Source organism: Phymastichus coffea, unplaced genomic scaffold (assembly GCF_024137745.1).
Source record: "Phymastichus coffea isolate CEN01 unplaced genomic scaffold, Cenicafe_Pcof_1.1 PCOF00004, whole genome shotgun sequence".
In the NCBI taxonomy this organism is placed as follows: Eukaryota; Metazoa; Arthropoda; class Insecta; order Hymenoptera; family Eulophidae; genus Phymastichus; species Phymastichus coffea.
In genome coordinates, this window is record NW_026706815.1 from 1,049,745 (window position 1) to 1,074,973 (window position 25,229).

Genomic DNA, 25,229 nt, shown 5'->3' on the forward strand with positions numbered 1-25,229 from the left:
ACTTAACCGTAATTATCAGCAAGTACAATCCTATGAGAGCTGGTTCTTACGTTGAATTGCCCAAGCCTATTAAGAGAAAGAGAGCCTGTGTGAACGTGCGGAACAACGACAACGAATGCTTCAAATGGGCCATCCTTTCGGCGTTACATCCAGTCACAAGGAATGCATGCCGTGTCACTGCCTATACTGCTCATCAAGATAAATATAATTTCAAAGATCTATCATTTCCGGTACACCCGAAAGAAGTCGTGAAATTTTAAAAGCAAAACAACGTTTCAGTGAACGTGTACTTTTTAAATTTGAATAATGGGTCCTACGATGTGTTACCGCAACATTTGACCGATGAGAAAAAAGACAGGCACGTGAATCTTCTTCTAGTGGAAAATTATTATATCGATGTGAACGAAAAGCAGCAGCAGCAGCAGCAGCAACAGCAGCAGCAAATAGAACGTTCCGGTATACCATACAAAGTGCACTATGTTTGGATAAAAGACTTATCTCGATTGATATATCGACAGTTGTCATTTCGCAAATGTAAGTCGTACATATGCGATCGTTGCTTGCACTATTTTCTAACTGAAGAGAGATTGAAAACGCACGAGATCAACTGTAAAAATGTGAATATTTGTAAAATTGTGCTTCCCAGTGTCAAGGATAAATATTTACAATTTGAAAACTTTAAAAATGAGTGCGCGGTACCGTTCGTCGTGTACGCCGATTTTGAGAGTCTCTTGGAAGCGGTGTCCAACGACGAGCGGATCTATCAACGTCACAAACCGTACTGCGTTGGCTTTTTCGTCAAGTGTAGCTACGATGACTCTCTTTCGCGTTATCGAAGCTACAGACAGAAAACCGTCGATGACTTTGGTCCAGCCAAGTGGTTCGTTCGCAATCTTCACGATTTGGCCAAGTATCTGCAAGAGTTGTACAGAAGCCCGCAGCCTATGGAAAATTTAACGTTCCAAGAGGCATTTAGCTTTCTTCGTGCTACGCTATGTCATATCGTATATGTCATAGGCCTTTTGTCGAGAATGAAAAAAAAAAAGACAGAAAAGTTCGCGATCATTGTCACTTTACGGGAAAGTATCGTGGAGCTGCTCACAGCACGTGTAACACTGCTTATCAAGAATCGCGAACTATACCCGTTTTTTTCACAATCTCAGCAGATACGATGCGCATCTATTTATCCGGGAAATCGCGAACGAATTTCCCGGTCGAGTGAGCCTCATTCCTCAAACCAAGGAAAAATACATATCTTTTACGAAGTACGTGGAAGGTACCGATATAAAGCTGCGTTTCGTCGATTCGTTTCGATTTATGGCGTCTTCGTTCGACAAACTATCGTCGTACTTGGAAAAACACGATATTCTAGAGCGACATTTTCAGCAAGATGACGGATACACACTGCCGCAGATTGCCCTACTCAAGAGAAAAGGTGTATTTCCGTATGACTATGTGTCGTCGTTTACAAAACTCGAGGAGACGACGACGCTTCCACGAAAGCAAGATTTTTACAGCAGTCTGTACGATTCGGATATCAGCCACGAGGAGTACAGTCACGCGGAGAACGTTTGGAGAACGTTCGACATCGCCGATCTCAGCAACTATTCGGATTTGTATCTCAAGACGGACGTTCTCTTGTTGGCCGAAGTTTTTGAAAATTTTAGAGCCAAGTGTCGAACGGCGTATCGTTTGGATCCGGCCCACTACTATACGACGCCCGGATTGAGTTGGGACGCCATGTTGAAGTATACGGGTGTAAGGTTGGAGCTCTTGACGGATATCGACATGCTCATGTTTGTCGAGCGCGGCATTCGCGGTGGAATTAGTCAGTGTTGTAACAGGTACGCTGCCGCGAACAATCCATACAGGGCCACGACGATGACGACGACAAGTACGATCCACAGAAAGATGATAAATATTTGATGTATTTTGACGTCAATAACCTTTACGGTTGGAGTATGACCGAGCCACTTCCACTCGGTGATTTCGAATGGTGCGACATTGACGCCGCCGCCGCCGCCAACTTTTCCTTCAATATTCCCAATGACTCAGCCCTCGGTTACATACTCGAGGTGGATTTGGAGTATCCAGAAGAAATTCACGATGCGCACAGAGATATGCCATTTTGTCCGGAGCACAAAGCCGCTCCGTAATCCAAGCAGAAAAAGCTCATGACGACTCTCCATAATAAGGAGCGTTACGTAATCCACTACAGAGCTCTAAAACAAGCAATAGGGCATGGCTTGCACCTCGCAAAGATACATCGGGTTTTTAAAGTTTAAACAGAGTCCATGGCTCAAGACGTACATCGATTTGAATAGCGAGTTGCGTAAGCGAGCGGCAAACGAATTCGAAAAAATGCTGTACAAACTGTTCAACAATGCGGTGTACGGCAAGACCATGGAAAACGAGAAGAAACGCATCGACGTGAAGTTGATGAACAAGTGGGAGGGGCGATACGGTGCCGAGGCTCTGATAGCTCGACCAAATTTCCACAGTAGCGACATTTTCGACGACGAACTGGTGGCGATTCAACTATTGCGTACGGAAATCACCGTGAGAAAACCCATTTACATAGGTCTTGCTGTTCTCGACTTGTCCAAGACGCTCGTGTATCGATTCCACTACGACTACATGGGCGGTGCCGCCGTTGGCGAGGAGCGTTGCAAGCTTCTGTACACCGACACGGACAGTCTCGTGTACGAGATCACCAATGTAGACATGTACGAGGTCATGCGTCGTGATATTCGCGAATTCGATACGTCGGATTTTCCAGAGCCGAATCGCTTCGCGATTCCCAGAGCCAATAAAAGGGTGGTCGGTAAGATGAAGGACGAGAACGCCGGAATGCTCATGCTCGAGTTCGTGGGACTCGGAAGCAAAATGTACAGCGTGAGAGTTCGGAATAGAGATGCGATAAAGAAGGCAAAGGGAATCAAGAATTCGGTGCTGAATACCACGATTACGTTCGCTGACTACGTCAAATGTCTCCGAGAAAATGTGATTTTGAGCCGACAGCAAAAGTCCATCAGATCGCGTTATCATCAGTTGTACAGCGAGAAACAAACAAAGATCGCGCTCAGCGCGCACGACGATAAACGCTTCTTGTTGCCCGGAACCACCGATACGCTTCCTTGGGGCCATTACGGCATTCCATTGGTGGAGAGGGAGGGGCGGATAGAGGCGTTGGGAATGATCGCAGTCGAGCCAACGGTCGCTGCTGCCGCCGCCGACGCCGCGGCCGTCATCGCCGCCGCCACCGCCACCACCAACACCACCACCACCACCATCGAGACGCCAGCCGACGCCGCCGAGCCGCTGGCCACCGCCGCCGCCGCTGTCGAGTCGCCGTCGCCGAAAAAGAGCGGAGTGGAGGACGGGTTATATCAATCGACATCCGAGGCTTCGCAGCTCATTCTCATCGAGACAAAGTTACCAGCAACGTTGACGATAAGTAGCGAGCAGCAGCAGCAGCAGCAACAGCAGCAGTCTTCGAATTTCATTCTTAGTCAGCTTGCACTGAGGAAAAGAAAGTTACTGGAAGCTCGGTTTGTCGATAAAATTAGAAAAAAATAAAAAAAATTACACGAGATAATTGTGATTTTGTGTGTGTGTGTGTGTTTTGTTTCAAGTCAACTGAGTTTAAATATTATTGTTTTTTTCTACAGATGGATCTCGCGCAGTTTGGCTAAGAATAAGTGGGAAGAGGAGCAGCGCATGGCGACAAGACAAAAGTATGAAGGGAGAAGAGAAAAAAGTTAGTGAGGCGCAAGGTGAGTAATGAGAAGGCCGCCGAATCGATAGTCGATCGACGCATGAAATGAGGAATAATTGTCTAATGAGCTAACCATTATCAAGGAAGCAGATTCAACCTCGGCGCTCGTTTGTCACTTGGTCACCAGCATTAAGAATTGTCTGCCAAGGCCGAAGGCAGCCAAAACCAAGATTCCATGCCGGAGAAGCGCGAGTCACGCTCCAGCTACTCCCAAGCCGGTGCAGGTCATCGTCAGGGCGCCATTGCCAATCGGACTGCGCTTCCGCCGATGTCACCTCTTCATGTTAATAATATTCTGTTAACAATATATTACGTAATAACAATTTTAGTATGAACATATTTCAGACTTGATTATTCTTTGTTGATCTTTAAGAATGAAGTTTTAGTTATTTTTTTAATTTTCACACATGTTTGATAATACATCTTTCAAATAATAAAATTTCTTTTACATATTGATTATAATAAATTGGAAGGGAAAAAGTTCTTTCATCATAAAATATAATAAATTAATATTTTTAAAACAATCAAAATCATATAGTTTATGTGATTCTTTTGAGAATCACTCCGCTAATGTAGTTTCTTTCTAAAAATACAGTTTTCTTTTATGAAATATTTCCATAGAAAATATTATATTGTTGTTTATTAAACGTTGGAAAGTTAGTTGCTGACTTGCCCGAATTATCTTTTCCCCCATATATCTCATCTAGTTTTTTTATGATAACTGATTATGGTAAAATTGCTAAAACTTTTTATTAATCATATTTCAGAGTTTTTCCGAAAAATGGATAAGTCTTGATTCAGAATTAGAAATGAAAGGTAATGATGTAGTTGGTACTAAGTGTTCAACTGGACATATACTTCTCATAGACTGCCGTTTTGAGATACCTTTCGGTAAGTAATTGACAACACTCTTTCATCTTAATTACTTTTGAAATGAAAATAATAATGAAATACTGTCATAATTGTTATTGTATTTGTTACTACAAGAAATATATTCATTTTGAATACTGCAGATGCTAACTAGGTAACTGTATGCATTAATCATAATTTTCTACGTCTATGCGAATTCTAAACGTACGGCAAAAAACACAAATTCTACTTGAGTACAGGCGTTACCTTATAGTGGCACTTTATAGTCTCACTTTTCCATTAAATCCACATAATAATGAAGATCAAGAAATTTAAAAATGGTCCACCCTGTATACATATATAATTTTTAATATTCTAACGGGGCGGGGGGGGGGGGGGGTTAACTGACACAACTTGGGTTTATTAAAGAACAATCTTCCACGATGCAGAGGTAACCGCCGCTCCGTTAATCACGTATGAGTAAACGTGTGTTCGCCTTTATGATTGATACTTTCGCTCCAATGTCTCCTTTCCAACATAGTTAAACTCACCTTAAGTCACCTGCCTGGTGACACTTGCTTTATCTTAGGTGTGAGTAACCTAATGTTTACTTCAACTATTCCCTAGATGAAATCGATTAAAAGAAAAACACCAGGTGACGGATTCGTTAAAGGGAGAATAAAATTAAATCGTCAGGCGGCGAATAAAATTAAAACTTTTATAATAAATAAAATTAGTCTTTTGTGGGCCGAAAAACTTGCGCACGCGTATAGGATTTACAATTATCCGGGGAGAGAGAAAGAGAGAGAATTCGAAATTCTACCGCGAACTATAACACTCGACGCGAATGCGAAAAGGGTAAGGTCGCTCACAAATAAACGCGCGGAATTATTAGCGTCGCACGGAAATAAATGTGGTGCACCTACCCTGCGGTACGATTACGGTGATCAGTCGTAACCGTTTATTACCTAAGTTAATTGAGCTCCTGGAGAATCTGCTGCGCTGCCTCGGTCACAGAGATCGATTGCTACTGCCTCGTTGCTGTTGTGAGCTACTTCCGTCCGCTAGTGTCAAAGTAGCTGTTGCTGATTGTCCACTTCCATCACGCACACTCGTACCAAAAAATCTAAAACTTCCACTCGGTGAAAGGCAAGGAAAATGCACGAAAAATACGGGGAAAAATTTGGCGGAATTCTAACGAACAGCTGAGGCTATATTGAAAATTAAACTGTCGAACGCCCCCTCTCTCTCTCTTAATCGTTTGCTCTAGCATCGCGAGTGCTACCAAATCATGAACGTATCGATTGATCGAATCGACTACCGTTGCAATATATATTTACATTTATATGTATTGTAACGGAGTGGATTAGCTAGTACAAAAGGGATTTATTAAAGCACAAACTCCCACGATTCAGAGCTAACCACCGCTCCGTTAAATCCGTATGAGTATACGTGTACTCGCCTTTACATTTGATACTTTCATTCCAGTGTCTTCTTTCCAATAGAGTTGAACTCACCTTAAGTCACCTGACTTATGACACTTGATCTATCTTAGGTGTGGGTAACCTAATGTTTATTCCAACTAATCCCCTAGATGAAACCGGTTTAAAATTTATCCTGTGATAGATCCGTTAAATTAATAGGAAACGAAATAACGTAATACGGCGAATAAAATTAATATTATTTATGACTAGAAAATTACAGTCTTGGACGAGCCGAAAGACTAACGCACGTAAATAGGATTTACAATGATTAATAATAATACGGGGAGTGAGAGACAGTGAAACTAATTGGCGGTACTTTCGCAAGTAGCAGTCGAGGCTTAACTGAAACTTTGAACTCTCACGCGCCCCCTCTCTCTCTTCGACGTTCGCTCTAGCATCGCGAGTGCTACCGAATCGCAAAAGGATCGATTGATCGAATCGACTACCGTTGCAGTATATATATTTATAATATTATATGTAATTATATTAATATATTAATATTATGACTATTAATATATTAATATATAATATATAATATATGATATATAACATATATTATATATTATATAAATGATAGAAATACATGTATGGCGATAATGGAAACGGACGGCTGTAAATAAAAAAAATATATAGTTATTTCCAATGAAGATTTTCTCAAAATCGGAAGAAAATCATTTACTGTTTTTCTTTCGTTTTGAAATCGAAAAAAGAACCTTCTAATTCATTTTTTCCGTCTTATTTCAACCACCCCTCACATTCTTCATTTTTGTTTTGTCTAGCATATATCCGCTACTATTTTCTATTGATGTATGGATATACTCTACCATACTATACTGCACACAATAGTTCATGTGTAAAATAGTTATATGCACAATCCACAATCGTCAACGTGCCTTCAAAAATCGTAGTAAAATAAATCAGGCCAAGATAAACAGTGAAAAATAAATAAATAAGACCAAATAAGCAAATAAATGATTAAACCTCACCAACTTGACTTTGGGGATTATGTAAGAGTACAGATTTTGTCGCGCGCATAAGTCGATGAGTAACCGGAGTAGCTAAGTCAAATAGGATTAATATTAATATGTGTTCTTGATCGCGCGTGCGCTTTTCTTTTCACACAGCAAGTCGTAAAAATCAGTTCATCGGACAGGCCGTGGGTGGTATATCTGCAACGACTTGAGCAAACCTTTTTGAAGACCTTTTTCTAAGGCGGTCGCGCAGCTATTCAATTGTTATTATTTTTTATTTAACATATAAAACAGCACTTTTCAGTGCTAAATCACAATATATGGTAAACTATTTGTTCATTAAATAAAAGAATTATATTTGAAAAAATTCATTAAATTTCAATAAAACACCATTTTTTAGTGCTAAACAACAAAAAATTATTAATAAATGTGACTAGTTTATTTTTTCTTTTTTTGTATCCAATTTGCAGCAGAGTCAATAGGTAAGTATAACGTAGGTATTTTTTAATTAAGTTACATTCACTAGGTTGAAATAAAAGACTGACATGATCATTTTGTATTAAAAGTAATTATCTCGTACTTTACGATGGTTTGAATTTAATGTTTGCAAAATTTGTTTGGATGTGATAAATGGTGTAGTCTTTCTACATGCGGACATCTTGTTTATGCGGCGTGTAGTAAAACTCAATTACTGTCCGATATGTCACCAAGTAATTACGAGACGTGTTTATGCATATTTTATATAAATTTTCTTTTATAAAACATTTTTTATTTAAGCAGCGCGGATGTATTATTGTACTATTAATCATTTAATTAATTTTCTCAAAAAGGATTAAATATTTTAAATTGTTTATACTAACATATTTATTTCATAATTAAAATCAGGTCGAAAAGACTTTTTTTTTTAATAAATCAATATTTATTTTGTTTTTATTTTAAATTACATAAAATTTGATACATCAAATAATAGTGTTATTATAAATAATAACTTATTGTATTTTTGACGAGGAAGCATCCATTTGGTCATAGCAAGTGCATTTTTCAAGCACACGATGAATTTGAGTGACACTCGGTGTAGTTACTGCATAAAGAAAAAGTTTGGTTTGATTGGATCTTGACTGAAGGAAATAAAATAATAATAATATACAGGGTGGACCATTTTAAGTGAGCCAGTACGTTTTCTCGGAAACTAGTGGGGATAGCGAAAAATGTTTCAAACAAAAGTTGTCCAACTTGGAGGGGGACATACCCTCATGACCTTGCCTGTGTCCTTGGATGTAAGGTTCAAGGTCATTTCAAGGTCAATTTTGTTTTCTTAAACGGGACCCCCTATTTTTGACCCTGGATTTGGAAAGAACGGGAAATTCTACGTTCAGATGACCTATTATACGTGGGGTCTGGAGTGACCCTCAAGGTTATTTGAAGGTCATTTTTATTTTTTTACGAGTGTAAGATTTACGAAAAATAGTTTCATACAAAAGTTGCTCAACTTGAGGACATACCCTTATGACCTTGCCTGTGACCTTGGAGGTCAGGTTCAAGATTTTTTCAAGGTCAACTTTGTTTTATTAAACAGGGCCCCTCATTTTGACCCCGGATTCGGAAAGCGTTGATTCGCCCCTTTTATCATATGCTAGCGCAAGGCCGTATGCTTTTCTAGCTTAACCATCCATTTTACCCCATAAAAGTAACATTTACCGTGAAGATAGAATATCTGTCATTGTATGGTTTGGCTTATCGAATCTCTTCATTCTCCCAAAACAAAAATTATTTTTTGATACAGCAGCTTAGTTTATTCGTTTATTTCACTGAATAAAGATTTTGTGTTCATTGAAGAGAATTTTTTTGTTACAAATTTTTATTAAAAATTAAATCAAAAGCCTTTTGTTTCGGAGTATGCCGGATTATACTGCGCGTGAACGTGTTGACATGATTATTATTCTTGGTCTAGCCGGAGGGAATTATCGTAGAGCTGCAAGACTTTATCAAGAACGTTTCCCGTACCGAAGACACCCTAATCGTAACACCATTCGAAGGGTTCATGTGAAAGCTCAACAAGGACATTTCTTTCGTACGCGAAGACATCATACTTACGATGAGAATGATGTTCGCGTGCTTGTGATATTGGCAATTATTCATAACAATCCTCATATTAGTACATTAAAAATTAAAAGAGAAACTGGCATACCAAAGCAAACTGTCGTGAGAATTTTGAGAAGCCAAAAATTCCGACCATATCACATCACTCTCACTCAAGCCATCACACCAGATGATATGGAAAGACGACTGGAGTTTTGTCGTTGGGCAAGAGAAATGATTCAAAACGACAGAACTTTTTTCCGTAATGTCATATTCTCTGACGAAGCTACATTCAAAAATAATGAGGAGCTCAACAGGCACAACTGTCATTATTGGTCAGCTGAAAATCCTCATTGGCATCGACACATAAATCATCAGCATCGTTGGAGCGTCAACGTGTGGTGTGGCATTATCAATGGACATGTGATTGGACCTTACTTTTTTGAGGGAAATGTCAATGGGGAAAACTTTTCTCGATTTTTACAAAATGAAGTAGATGCACTATTGGAAGAAGTTGACCTCCAAACAAGACTGAGAATGTGGATGCAGTTAGATGGAGTTCCTGCGCATTTCCACAGAAATGTTAGAGCTTACCTGGACAACAGATTCAATGGTAGATGGATCGGTCGCGGTGGACCAGTTGCATGGCCACCACGATCTCCCGACTTGACATCTCCTGACTTTTACTTATGGGGATACTTGAAGAATGTCGTTTATCAAGAACAACCAACTACCCGAGAAGACATGATGGATAGGATCAGGATCGCATGTCAAAACATACCGCAGGATGTACTACTAAGGACATTAGATAATTTTCATCGGAGAATTGAATTATGCATTCAAGGAGAAGGAAATGTCTTTGAACACTTACTGTAAAATATTTCACATGTAATTAACAATTGATTAATTTGGTAAATAAATAGTAAATCTAAAATACTTTAATACATTACGACCATGAATAAACAGGGCAACATAGACCGCACACGTGACGGCTAAACAAGACGTTGAGTAGAATTTCCGGTCTTTCCGAATCCGGGGTCAAAATGAGGGGCCCCGTTTAAAAAAACAAAGTTGACCTTGAAATAATCTTGAACCTGACCTCCAAGGTCACAGGCAAGGTCATAAGGGTATGTCCTCAAGTTGAGCAACTTTTGTATGAAACTATTTTTCGTAAATCTTACACTCATAAAAAAATAAAAATGACCTTCAAATAACCTTGAGGGTCATCCCAGACCCCACGTATAATAGGTCATCTGAACGTAGAATTTCCCGTTCTTTCTAAATCCAGGGTCAAAAGTAGGGGGTCCCGTTTAAGAAAACAAAGTTGACCTTGAAATGACCTTGAACCTTACATCCAAGGACACAGGCAAGGTCATGAGGGTATGTCCCCCTCCAAGTTGGACAACTTTTGTTTGAAACATTTTTCCCTATCCCCACTAGTTTCCGAGAAAACGTACTGGCTCACTTAAAATGGTCCACCCTGTATATAGATGACCCTTTATAATTGTATGTGTAAGAAAGAATAAATTTATTTCACATTGATCAGTAAATACCTTAACCAATTTTTTTTTCGAGGCCTTTGACAAAAATAGTAGCTCTAAAGAGATTTTTATTCATTAGTTTTGAAAGCTCATCGTAAGATAAATCGTCACATTCTCATGGAATACCATGAAATTTCTTTACCAACTAATGATTTTCGGATTGATTTTTTCAATAATTAGCTCCACGTTCAAGGTAGTTTGAATAGGAATCCTGAAGAAGTTGCATCTTCTTCTATAGAAACGATTGCAATCTCCTTGAACACAAACTCGTTTAAGGAAGTCTTGAAGCCGTGTATATCTACTTTAAACTCGATCATGATTGATTAAACCGTTACCTTTTACGACGTCTCTTAACTTTCAATATAAAGTTCTGAAAATCAAGCTTTTAAAGAAACTCATATTCTCAACACGTAGTAAGATATTATTACACTCTCATGAACTCTCGCTACAAACAAATATGTAGAAAGTTAATGTCTTACTATGTAAATTGCGATATAGCAAGCAATATCTATTTAAAAGTGCAAATATCGAAAATTAAATAAATGCGGGAGCTATAAGAACCTCACAAGCGCCGTGGCGGGCAGTTCGTAAGAATTCAAATCAAGGACTGTATCTCACAAGGGAACGACCCCAACCCGACCTCACCGATTTCAATGATTTTGTAATATGTTGTAGTACTTTTTTTTATCGGCCCATAAGGGCTTTTAAGGGGTGAAATCCATCCTGAAAATCAACCCCTAAAATGAATATTTTTCAGTAAACTCAACGTTAAAAAATTTCTTATAAAAACGCGCTTTTAAGGACATAACATTTATACCGAAGGGTTGCAATCCCCTTTTTAATAGGGGTAAATATACTATTTTTTTGTACTGTTCTACGACATGTAATATAGTAAATCAGCTCGAGTGATTTAAAAATCGCACTGATAATGAGAAAATACCAAAATTAAATTGACGTGTTTCCGGATTTAAAAAAAAAAAAATTGTTTAAAGGGTGTTTTCCCCCTAGAAACCACCTCCGTCAAACTATCAGCACGTTAATCCACCTAACCCTGAGATAAACAAGTTTAGTGGTTTGTTGTTTCTTGAAATAATTTAATCCTATGCATGAGCGAGCTACCTCAACTACCCAACCTGCCTTTAACCCACCAAACTCCTATAAACCACCCTTACCGAACCACATACAGGCTAACCCACCTAATCCTAGGAAAAGCAACTTTAGTCGTTTGTTATTTCTTGAAATAATTGAATTTTACACCATAAGCGAGTTATCCCAGCTGAATTATATACCTCTTATCCATCTACCCCTAACCTATCTAACTCCCACCCTTATAAACCACCCTTACTGAAACACAAGCAGGCTAAACCTCCTAACCCTGGGAAACACGTGTTAAGTCGTTTGTTATTTCCTGAAATAATTTAATCCTACGCCTGAGCGAGCTACCTCAACTAACCAACCTGCCTCTAACCCACCAAATCCCCATAAACCACCCTTATCCAACCAAAAGTAGGCTAATAGACTTAACATTGAGAGAATGGAGTTTATCAGTTGTTTTTTCCTAAAATAATTGATTTCTACACCGTACGTTGGGTATTCCATTTTTTTTTATAAAATATATCTGTAGCTAAAACATAATTTATGACAAATAAAAATATGTTTATTACATTTTTTTTAATAGTACCAAAATGGCGAGAAATATCTCTTAAAAATAAACACGAGAATAACACGAGGTCTAATTATCATTTATAGATCTATACATATATATTTATATTCGTATGTAGATACATAAATATATTTACGTAAGAGCCATCGTACGCGACACTACATATATTTTGATTTTTCATAATAATTTTCATCTTTTTCTTTTTTTTATTTATTGGTAAATTTAAATGTATCATTCAACGAATTCCTTACAGAAATGATAATCATCGAAAAAGTGTTTTAAACATAATTATCTTTTACACCAACCACAGCGTATTATAGCAACATTTTTACATGCTTCTACTTCGCAATGTATATTGCAAGAATCTCCAAAACTAAAATCAACAGGGTTATCTGTTTTAGCTGGTTTTTTAGCAATGTAGCCACTTTTATACCAAGCGTATTTAAAAATATTTGTATATCTTGGTGAAGAAAGCTGATTATGGACTAGAGACTGCATTTTTATGATGTTATTTCTTAAATGTAGATTCATTTCATAGTCCATCAAAATTACTTGATCTGATAAACGTCGAACGAAGTTTTTCCAGATACGAAATCCATAAACATCGAGTGGTTGGATGTTCCCTGTCGTTCCTGTGGGATTTTTTTTATATTAACAATTTTGTTTGTCGACATCGTTTCCCTTACAGCTTTATCGCAATGTCCACTCCAAGAGTCGAGTAAAAGTACAGATTAAGATCCAACATTTGGGTAAAAAACTTCTTTCAACCAAATTTTAAAATGATCTAAAATAAAAAATGTCAAAATTTTTTTGTCATTGCATTATAATAAACAAAAATATACTAACTTGTCGTTAATTTTCCAAATTTAGATGCTTCCACATGTACATTTTCTGGTCTAAATAATGAAGATTCCACTATGGGACCGAATTGACCACTATTTTCTTTTAATACTATAAAAAGTGGTGATAAAAGTTTCCTGTGCGTTGTCGGTGAAACCGACTGTACCAGACATTGCACCTGCTTTTCTCCTTCAACTACTAATGTTCTTCCCGAGTGCATTTCTAATTGGAAACCACTCTGATCTGAATTATAAAATTTTGCAATGCCGATTTCTGGTATACATGATTTAACATCAGCTACAAAAGCATCAGCATTAGTTTGTAGTTCTTTACTTTATAATGTTTTTTTGGTGATAAATTTATTTATTTTTCTAGATACTATTCTATCAGCTTTTTTAAATTTTAGTAACCAATTTTGAGAAGCCATAAATCTTATATCTTCATGGCCAACAATTTTTGGAGCTTACAATGCCCATTTCCGTGTATCTCGATCATGCACTATCGTACCAGCTGCAATAGCGGCTTTTAAATTATCAAACGTGTATTGGCATATTCATCGGATTTGGCCCCATGTGACTTTTTCTTGTTCCCAAAACTAAAGAGACCTATGAAAGGACGGAGATTTGCAACGATTGAAGAGATAAAGACTGCATCGCTGGACGAGCTTAAGGCTATACCGAAAAGTGCTTATGAGAAGTGCTTTGAGAATTGGAAAAACCGTTGGCATAAGTGTATTGTATCTGAGGGGGATTACTTTGAAGGGGACAACATAAATATTGATAAATAAATAAATATTTTTTCTTAAAAATACAAAGTCACCTTACTTTTTGAACACACCTCGTATATAATTTTTTTTCAAGTACTGCAACATATCTCAAAATCATTTAAATCGGTGAGGTCGGGTTGGGGTGATTCCCTTGTCAGATCTCCGTACTACACTCATACGTACATTTATCGTAAATTTATTTGTATATAATTATATATATTTGGTAACGACAGCTGTAAACGTTCTTAAACTATTTGCTTAAATCCTTAATAAACATTACTTGGTCAGAAAAACACTAAACTACTCTATTTTCGAATATCTTAACCTGATAAGATCTCAGGTATAGTAACACTCATTTACTTATCTCTCTGCTTCCTCTTTCTCCGTATGTTTATACCATAGCTAAAATATATCTGTAAAAGATAAATGAGTCTTACTCACTAGATTTCAAATTGGTACGTCTTCAATGTTAGGTTTAACAGGTAGCTAACGCCCAAGACGTAACAGTATTATTCATTATTAAAAGTTCTACTGATTCAAAAAATGTTGTTATCAACATTTACATTTTTTTTCATTCACATTTATTCAGTATATAACCATTTATAATTTTTACTACTTCTATGAAAAACGCAAGATATTGTCGGTAGAATAAATTAATTTAATTTCAATAAATATTGATCCTTGTGTTAAAATTTCTCATAAATCTAATATCGCAAAACTCATCTTGATACGCTAACTAGAAATAAAGATATAAAAAAATACTAAATAAAGTGGCTTTTTCATTAAAATAGTTCATAAACATTGTTCTGATACCTCTCATAAACCAAGACTATTTTTTCCATTTTATATACGTTTTACCGCGGCGAAAGTAAAAATTTTCTGTTCTTAAATTGTTCTGAAAAATATATATTTAATTATTTTTTTGGACACCGTAATGACTGGACTACATATATGTATTAATTATATATATTATTACAGTATCACCTGCAACGGTAGTCGATTCGATTAATCGGTTCGTTCATGATTCGTCTACTCATAATGTTAGTTCGAACGACTAAGAGAGAGAAAGGGCGCGCGAGGTTTTGAAAATAGGCAGTTAAGCCTCAGCTGCTTTTGGAAAAGTATCTCCATATAGTTTTCGCTGTGTTTCGCCGTTATTTTGCAAATCGAAAGTTTCCTGGAATTTTGGCGTTCGCAAGTGATAACAAGCAGCATCTCAGCAACAGCATCACAGCAGCAGCATCTAAAGCAGCAGCAACAAAAGTAGCAGATATTTTTGAGAGAGGCAGCGCAGCTGATTCAAGGAGCACCGTTGATTCTCTAAAATTACGGCTGATCACCATAATTGCCCCGCAGGGTAGGTGCACCTCCCTTTATTATTGCGCGACAAAATACTTTTGAAAGTATTTTGTCTATCGCGAGCGTAATTTTTTGTATTCGCGCCGAGCGTTAGGTTTCACGGCAATTTTCGAATTTTGTCTCTCTCTCTCTCTCGTACGTATCCGAGTCTGACGTTGTTTTTTCTCCTCCTCCTTCAAGCTGGTTTTCTCACATTTTCTTCCTTCGAGGACGAAGGCTTTGCTTTCAGGCGGTGGTGGTTCCTGTCGGCTCTTTGCTTTTCGTGAGTTTTCTACTTGGCTCACCTCCATGAGCCTGGGAATTTCGCTTTTCCGCCTGATTTTTCCACGACTCGGTCTCGACCCTCACTGCGTCGGAGACGAGGGACTTGACTCGTCACGTGACATCACAGCTGATACTCGCCTTCACTGAGCTGTCTTCGTTGTTGACCTGTCAACACTGCCAGACCGGGCCTTCGACTATTCACAGGACCTCAACTACATCTACGTCCTTTCAAGCTTTTATCAACCGCTTCATCAGTATGTCACGAAATCAAGCGTATGTTAGTGTGTGAAAGTGTGCATCCTACTCTTTTTCGCGTAGCTCTGAAATTTTGCTCCGTTTTTTGGAGGTTAGCTTGGTATTCGCTTGTAAACCTACGCGCAACATTTTTGTCAATTTCGCGCACGCGCATTACACACCGCGTGAATTTTTGATTTGTGATCTTGACATTTATCACTACCGTTACCTTCTGTTGTCATTTAACTCCAGTTGCTTTTCTCACCGTTAGATGTCGCCCGACGTAGAGACCTACTCATACGACTGCAGGCCCACTACCGGCATTACCATCATGTTCACTTAGTATTGTTGCGATGTCTGGGTCCTTGTGTCTCATCTGTAACCTCACGGTTAGACGGAAGGATCGCTCAATCCAATGCTCTGTTTGTCTCTCGCTATACCACGCTAGCTGCGCTGCTTCAACCGATTCCACATCTCTTCCTTGTTGCTCATCTCCTCCAAGCAATTTTTCGACTGGTTCCTCCCCCTCTGATATCGTTGTGCCTACGTCACAGCTAACTCCTCCCATTATCCAATCGGACCTCTATCAGGCCCCGCCCTCACGAAAGCGGCCATCGTCACCTCTGGCCTCGCCCCATAGGCAAGCGGCTAAGCAGCCACGCTCCTCCCCTAGTCTTGATTTTAATTGCTCTCTTGCATTTTCGGAGGGAACTACTAAAATGGTTAACAACAGCTCAGACGACACACCTCCTTCCTGGTTCACCAAGTTCGTTGATCGTTATTCGACTGATCAACAGGAGAGCAAAGAACTCCACCTGAGAACTCTCGATGCAGTTTCGGTTGTCTCTCAGAAAGCAGATGCACTTAAATCGCAGGTCAACTATATGCTCTTAAAATCCACGCTTAATGACGAACGCGAAGTCCTAGTCTCGGGCATTCCTAGAGCGGCTAACCTGACACCGATTCAAGCCATGGACACACTGCTGCGAGCACTCGGCGTTCATTACCTGCTTAAATGCATCGTTCACTCGAGGGACTGGACTGGGGTCAAGTCCAACATACAGCCGAACAACGCTGCTTCTCTGCATATAGCCCAAGATCAGCAACGGCTACCCTATGCAGCTCGTTTTCCCCTCACTACCGCTCACGTTTTCAAGTTCTTGACTACCGACAACAGAAACGATCTCATCAAGGTCGCCGCGAAGCTCGCGAAAATCTCGGCTTAAGACATTTTTGGATGTGGAGGTAATGGCAGAATCAGTATCAGAGCACTCTGGCCAAAACCCATCCATGACCTCTACAACTTATGTGCTCGTAAGGCTGATGCTTTGAGGTTTGCAAGACCAGTGGTTCGAGACATGATAGTTTACATGCGTGAAACTAACTCTTCTCAACTCTTACCCATCACGTCGCCAGAGGAGCTTGAACACCTTCAACCACGGCCTGTTGACAAACAAATCAACCCACAACCTCCTCAAAATCAGCCGCCCATAGTACCTATTCAACATCAGCTACAACAACAACAGCAACAACAGCAACATCAGCAACCCGGAGCTACTTCAACCTCAAACTTCCCTCATTCAACAGTCCAGGTCAACCCCCATTTCACGAACACTTCTGCCCATAGCTTCATTCCTGGCACCCAATCCACACCTACAAGCGCTCCAGCATACTACCCAACCCTCAATGACCCCATGAACCATGACATCAGCCACTCGCATCTCCCACAGACTTCCTGACGCTCAAGCGGTCAATCAAATCTCCCATCTTTAAACAACTGTTTTTTGGCTTCTGTTAACAATACTTAATTTCAAACTTGGGTGTATTAACATTAATCGTCTTTCCAACCATGCGCACTTCTCTTTACTCGAAGCTCATGTTAACGCCTCGAACTTCGACATCATTGCTATCACTGAGACCTTCTTGAAAGATGACATTTCAGATCAGCACCTTCAACTTCAGGGCTACAAGTTTTTTCGTCTAGACAGGCTAGGAAAGGATGGAGGTGGAGTTGACTTTTACGCGCGTGAATCTGTGAAGTCACGATTCTCGCTGCCTCCGACCCGCAATTCAACAATACTCCTGAATTCTTAATCAGCTCGGTCGAGAGCAAAGGATCTGTCATCCTCTTTGCAGTTGTTTACTGCCGCCCAAAATGTCTCTCTCCATCGGAATTTTTGACATATTTAGCTCCTTTTCCCCTAACTTTTCTTTCTCTGTCATAACAGGCGACTTCAATGCAGACCTCCTCTCCTCAACGTTATCTGAAGCCAAGACACTTGCGGATTTGATTGAACGAAATAATCTTTTCAATGTATCTCCTCTCCCAACCAGACATAGCTCAAATTCTACCTCCCACACTCTCTTGGATCTTTTCATCGTCAGCGACCTAAATTCAGTTTCTGAATTCAATAAGTCCGACTCTCCTTTTGTTGATCATCACGACTTCATTGAGCTCAGTATAAACTGTCTCGTGAGCGAACCAGTTTCTCGTTGCCTCGTTACGAGACAACTCGACAAACTCGATACCTTGACATTCTTAAATGTTCTAGATCACTGCTTGCAAGAAAATTGTCCACTCCTCTCGTCCTCGCTCGATGATACTTCGCAAATTGAATTTTCTTGCGTTGATATCGATTCCTATGTAAATGAGATTACCTCTGCTCTCCTTACTACCTACAACCACGTCGCGCCATACCATACTATTACTCTTGGACCCAAGTACAAGCCTTGGGTAAATCAACAAATTAGATCGCTCATGCGCAGAAGAGACAAAATCTACCGGAATTATACGAGGACTCTCGACCTCGTACTGAACACTCAGTACCGTGCTCTCCGATCTAAAGTCTGCAACCTTATTGACACGGCAAGGAGAGATTTCGTCGCGACTCGATTAGCCAATGCGAAGACTATTCGCTCCAAGTGGACTGAACTCAGAGCTATTGGGGCGACCAAAGCGCCTCTCCCATCTCCTCTCTCAAACGACTCAACTTTCACCCCTAATGCTCTGAATCTCCATTATGCCCCAGTCTGCAATAAGTCGGCGCCCATAACTGAGCGCAATTTCTCCAACCTTCTCTTGTTCGGACCCCCGGCTCCTGCAGATTTGCCTCTCTTCCAACTCAGACCCGTGACACTTGCGGAGGTCATCCAAGCACTCAATAAATCTACCTCGAAAGGCCATGGTTATGACCGTCTCTCTGCCCGCATGCTCAAAATCGCTGTCGATAAAATCGCTCCTCACTTAACAAAGGTATGTAATCTTTCCATAGCGCAAGGGAAATTTCCCTCGCCATGGAAAAGAGTCCTACTAAAGCCTCTTGCCAAGAAAAAGAACCCCACCTCGCCGAGTGACACTAGGCCGATTGCTCAGCTCTCCGAGATGTCAAAGGTCCTGGAGAGGTTGGTTTATGCCCAGCTCTTGACTCATCTTGAAGACAACGATCTTCTCTCTCCCTTTCAAGCAGGTTTCAGACGCAATCACAGCAGCCACACAGCCCTTCTTGGCTTACTTGACAATGTCAGGAAAGCCATCGAAGAGAGAATGGTTACCATTATTCTTCTTTTTGACCTTTCTAAGGCCTTCGATACAATTCCTCATCAGCTATTAATAGCCAAACTTCGAGCTCTTAATTTCTCTGATCGCACGCTAAGCTGGTTTTTTTTCATACCTAGCCGATCGCATCCAGGCAGTCGTGGATGAAGGAGTTAACCTCTCGGATTGGCTCACTGTTGCCATTGGGGTTCCTCAAGGCTCGATCCTCGGCCCGTTACTTTTCGCCATCTTCATCAATGATCTGCCGACTGCCCTACGTTTTGCCAGGATCATCCTTTATGCTGACGACTGGCAACTATACATCCACTGCAGCCCCCAAAATATCATTAAAGGCATCGCAAGGGCCCAAGCGGACGGACAGAATTTTGTGGACTGGGCTCATCGTAACGGTCTTTCGCCAAACCTAGCCAAGACTAAAGCAATCATCGTAGGTTCCCAAGCATACATCACTGCGCTCAAGAAAATCCCCTTCCCAAATATCCAAATCAATGGCACCTCCATCCCGTTCGAGAAGTCTGTCAAGATTCTAGGTCTTACCATCTCCGAAACACTTGAGTGGAAAGAGCACACAACCAACATCACGAAGAAAGTCTACGGTGCACTCCACTCTTTGCGCTTTCAAAAACGCTCTTTTCCTGAAGCTCTCCGTAAATCCTTAGTCGAGACTCTTATTTTCCCGCACTTCGATTACGCCTGCGTTACCTTCATTCATCTCGATAAAGAACGGAATCGTCAGCTTCAAAATGCTCAGAATGCATGTGTTCGGTTTGTCAAACGCTATATCCCTTTCATTCCTACCCCTAACATCTTCACTCATATAACTCACAATAGACTCAGTTTAAACTGGATATCACTTAGCTCCCGAAGACACCAAGTACTTCTTACCCTTTTCTATTCGGTAAATTGCAGAAAACTTCCCTCGTACCTTACCACCTACCTCAAAGCTTTTAAGGATCTCTCAAATTACGATGGAAGAAATCCCCCCCAACCCTTTAGCTACCACTCAGCCCGCACTGAAGCTTGGGCTAAGTCTTTTGTCATGCTAGGTATGTAGCTTTGCAACAAACTCAGTATCACTCAATTCGACATCGATCGCATCCCTGAATTAAAGCAGTGGTTTAGAATGATATGTATGAATGCTGAATGGAGTGAATGGAAGCGTACAGCGTTAATCAAATCATGTACAAATGCCGTAATTATTGATGAATGCATAGCGTCTCTCACTATTCCAAACGAGTCAGCCTTTAATAACTCTAACAACTATCTACTTGTTAAGGGCAGAAAACTTGATCTTCCATTTATCGATACTACCTCCGGGAGAGAAATTGATGAACCCTGAAACTGTGGTATTAGCAATTAATATAATTAGCGCTATTAACTTTACCCTGATGGTTACTATAATTTTGTTTTCGATCAGCTACTTCGTACATTTAACCCTACAACCTAATTATATTTACATTCATTTTTCTACCTTGTTTGTTTACCTTTAAGTCTTGCGTTGATACACTGCGATACAAATTGTTACCTAGTTTTATCAACATATCTGCGAAATACTATATTTAATCTTTTCATATTTTATCATTTGTTTTACCTCATACATGTAATTATATTATTTACTCCATGTTATTCACTATCCGCCAGACGGGGTACTACCCCAAGGTGGCAATAAATGTTCAATCAATCAATCAATCACCGAATTATTATCAATAATTGTAAATCCTATTTCACGTGCGTTAGTCTTTCGGCCCATAAAAGACTGTAGTTGTTGTTAATTAAACTTTGTTAATTTTATTCGCCGTTTACGTCATGACATTTCCTATTAACTTAATAGATCTAGAAAAGAAAGGCTTAAGTTTCAGTACGATTTCGTCTAGGGGATTAGGAGGATTAGGCGGATTAGGCATTAAGTCATTCATACTGAAGATAGATCGAGTGTCACAAGTCAAGTGACTTAAGGGGTTAAGTCCAGTCATGATTTTCAAAAAATCGATTTTCTTTTTATTACATTTTCTAAAAGTATAACATTTTGAAAGTATTCCCTGAAATTATTAGACCAATAGGACCATTATTCACCGAGATATATAACTTAGAACACACCTACCTCGAGTGCTTAAAAACAGGTAGGTAGCGGCAGCTGTGCGTTCGACCGTTGTTCGAGTTATAGAGGTCTTTTTCTTACCTACCTGGCATATACATAGCTTAAATACATTGTACTACATTGAAATACATCTCTATTGTATAATTTTGAAAGATTTTAATGTACATTTTCGGCTAGCAGCTGCTTACGCAGCAGTTGAACTTGAAACTTTGAGCTGAACGCACGTTGCATTGCTCGGTCCGGGCGCATCTGTATTTTCAAATAACTTCGATGTTTTGAGTGTAAAATGGATAAAAAAGTGTCGAGAGAGTCAAGAAAAAGTGACCACGTTTATAAGGCAAGAAGTAGAAAAAGAAAGCAGTCGTTTAATCCCAAAGCTGCAGAGGCTTCAGACAATTGAATGAGTGCGTCAGCAGAAAAACTCAAGGATCAACATGAATACCATGTGCCTAAAGACGGTTCGATTGAATTTAGAATTTTGAATTTTTTGACTGTTTATTCAGTGATTTCGAGTCTTGTTAAGTGTGCGAAATGCAGCGGAGCAGTGGCTTTTGGCATCGTCAGCAAACGTGGCCTTGGATTTAAAATTTCTGTGACGTGTAAGAGTTGCGCGCCTTAAAATATACCATCATGTGAATATATTGGTCACAGTTATAGTATAAATCGTAGATTTATATTAGCAATGCGAGTATTAGGTATTGGTTATAAAGGAGCAACAATATTTTGTGCATTGATGGACTTGCCACCGTTTCTAGCTAAAAATACGTACAGCATGATACTAAATCAACTTTCTCAAGTGAGTAAACACGTTGCAGAATTGTTTATGAAAAAGGCAGTTAGAGAAGAAATTGCGTCAAATGCTGAACACGGTGCAAAAGCAGATAGTGACATAACAGTTTCTGGAGACGGAACATGGCATAAGCGTGAGCATGGCATGAGAGGCCAGAGTTGCTCTGCGACGGAAGAAAATCGCTGCTGGGGCAGCTGATAAGCAAAAGGAAGGTACATTGTATGGTCCTGGAATAGATGATACTGTATAGGTATGTAAAAAAAATTTTTGTCTGCATGTAAACTATACTCAAAACTTTAAAGGCGTTTTTCTCGAAACCACGTTCTCCAAGTCGGTGATCACTGAAACTCGAAAACGGTTATATCGATCCTCTTGAAATTTTAACGACTTATTTTACGTATAATTGTCCTCCGGATGGACGAAGGATTTTTTCGTACGATGAAAGTTTTTTTTATTACAGCCGAAAAAGTGACGAAAATTTGGGTAAAAAAAAAAATTTGACTTTGAACGTCCGCCATGTTACGAAAAATCAAAATATGACTAAACCCTCCGTCCATCCGGAGCATTAACTGATTTACTAAAAATCCTCGTTCGTTTTTTTTTATTTTAGATGATCCAGACTGCTGCAATCGTGATCACCGCAAAACGTCTTTTTTTTTGGAGTCTCGGCAAATTGACTATATCTTCTAATATTATGGACATTTTGACATAAAAATTTTTCTGTAACTTCTTGAAATGTGTATCTTTAATATGTACAAAAAGATTTATTCATGAATAATAAAACCCGTCTTCACAAAAAATGTGCAAAAAAAGCGTTTTTTTTAGCCTTACAACTGGACCTAACCCCTTAAGGTGAGTTCAACTCGGTTGAAAAGAAGACACTGAAATGAAAGTATCAAACGTAAAGGTGAATACACGTATAACCATACATGTTTAACGGAGCGGCGGTTAGCTCTGCATCGTTAGAGTTTGTGCGTTAATAAATTTCTCATTATGTAGGATAACCATCCCGTTCCACACCACTTAAATGTAAAATATGTTTTTTATTAATATTTTAATTACATAAATGTCTGCATATAATAATAAATAATAAATAAAATTTTGAAAATGTGTATTTTTATTTAACAATTCAGTAATAATAATAATATTCAGTACAAAAATTTTCTCACAATGCTGTCACAATGCGTGTATTCTGCAAGCATTTTGTGTAGCAGAACGGAAGATATTATGTCGGCATAATGCCCGCACGCCGTGCCAAATGATGGTTACCCTACAGGCTGTCACAATGCAGGCACGATAAGTGCATGACGTTCTGGCATGGCATGCTCATAATCTGACATCAGTATGCGGATACACTTGGGATTAATATGGACGCGGGATTCTGATGGCAGAGTGCCGACATCAGGAAAGATTAAGTGAGCTAGATTTAAATTTCAATTTAAATTTGCCGCGGATAATTTTGCATCGACACTTATGCCAAAATTTCCATACGCGAAAATTGGAGGGAAAAAGATTCGCATAACGACGATCGCACTTAACCTAAGTCTACAAATATTAAGGTAAGCTAAAATTAAAGATAATTGATGATGATACAGCATAATGCAGAGAATAATTTGTAAGCAAGGATTTGGCAAATATACAGATTATGAGAACAGAACAATAATAACAATCAGATGATGGTGCGATGATGATAACTTGATAGTAATGTTGATCTCTCTTACGTATTTTCAGTGACGATGTTTGTAAAGCTCAGGATAAGTTGATTGTAAGCAGCTGCAGGTGTTATTTTATGGTGGCCAGAGTTGATGACTTCAACGAAGATGTTGAAGGTTGAGAATGTCGAACGGCAAGCAGTGAAGCCAACTGAAGTTGAGGTTAAATTTCGACTTTTAGACTGTGGTTACAAATTCCATGGGCATTTGCTTTCTTGCCAATTGCAAATTAATCAAGCAGTCACTTAGATGAAATGCAATACCTAGAGCAGTATCAGCTCAAGAAATTTGAAAATTAGTTAGTCATTTGGTTGAAATCGAGAGCAACAAGAAAGACGGCAGGTCCGTTACTTATCAGAGAGAGAGAGAAAGAGAGATTAATCTTTATTAAACCATGGGGTAGGACCCCGTGTGGTTGGAAGAAATACAGCGTTGACAAAATATAATAGTGATAGTAACAATAGTAGTATTGTAAGCGTACAAACGGCACGTTTTTTGTTTAGCAAAGCGGTTGTTGCGTGACAGTAGGCGAATCTTGTTGATACATAGAAGTGCAAGGCAACGCAAATTTACGTGTAAAGACTCAAGCTAATTGTATAATCTAGGAATTACAACTAAGAGAACCTCAGAGAGGTGCGCGCGAGCTTAATATATAAACTTAATTTAACGCAGTGGGCGGGGGGGGGTGTATTTACAGTTTTGATTGGAGGGAGAGATTTGGTCCATCAGTCAGGAATCCATAATGCAAATATCTGCCGCCTACCAGCAGATATGAGGGGTTAGGGGCGAACGCAGAGACATTATACGGGCGTGAGATATGGGGTAGGTAAGCGAGGGCGGCTGTACTTGTCATTTGCTCCTGGGCAACCCGGATAGAGAATCTGTCGATTTCAAGGAGTAAAAGGAGATCAAATAACCATAACTTGAATTCAGTGAGTCGTTCCAAGGAAAAAGAGGTCACTGCAAGCTGGTTTAGGAGATCCATACCTCTGATTGCAAATGATCTCTTCCAGGACTTAGTGCGTGGAGCACGAAAATGGAAGGCTGCGGGTACATTGCGGGTAGAGCGGCGAGTGATAGCGAGTTGGTTTAGTAGTGATAAGTGGCCGGTCAGATACGACGGACCATTGTTGCAGACGACCTTATAAAATAATTTTGCGAGGGCGAGTTGACGTGTCGATGATAGTATGAGCCAGCGTAGTTTCAGGCGGTGGAACGTAACGTGAGAGGTGAGGTCGTTATTTG

The 25,229-nt window shown here is 39.5% G+C and overlaps 1 protein-coding gene across 1 annotated transcript in view; it reads left to right on the forward strand.

Annotated features, from left to right (window-relative positions):
• LOC131666951 (putative uncharacterized protein DDB_G0282133) overlaps positions 1–25,229 on the forward strand; it is a 1,302,717-nt gene that overhangs the window by 341,958 nt on the left and 935,530 nt on the right. The window contains exon 5 of the mRNA XM_058940077.1: positions 4,546–4,669. Coding sequence (XP_058796060.1) covers positions 4,546–4,669 — 124 coding nt within the window. The remainder of the gene's footprint in view (positions 1–4,545; positions 4,670–25,229) is intronic.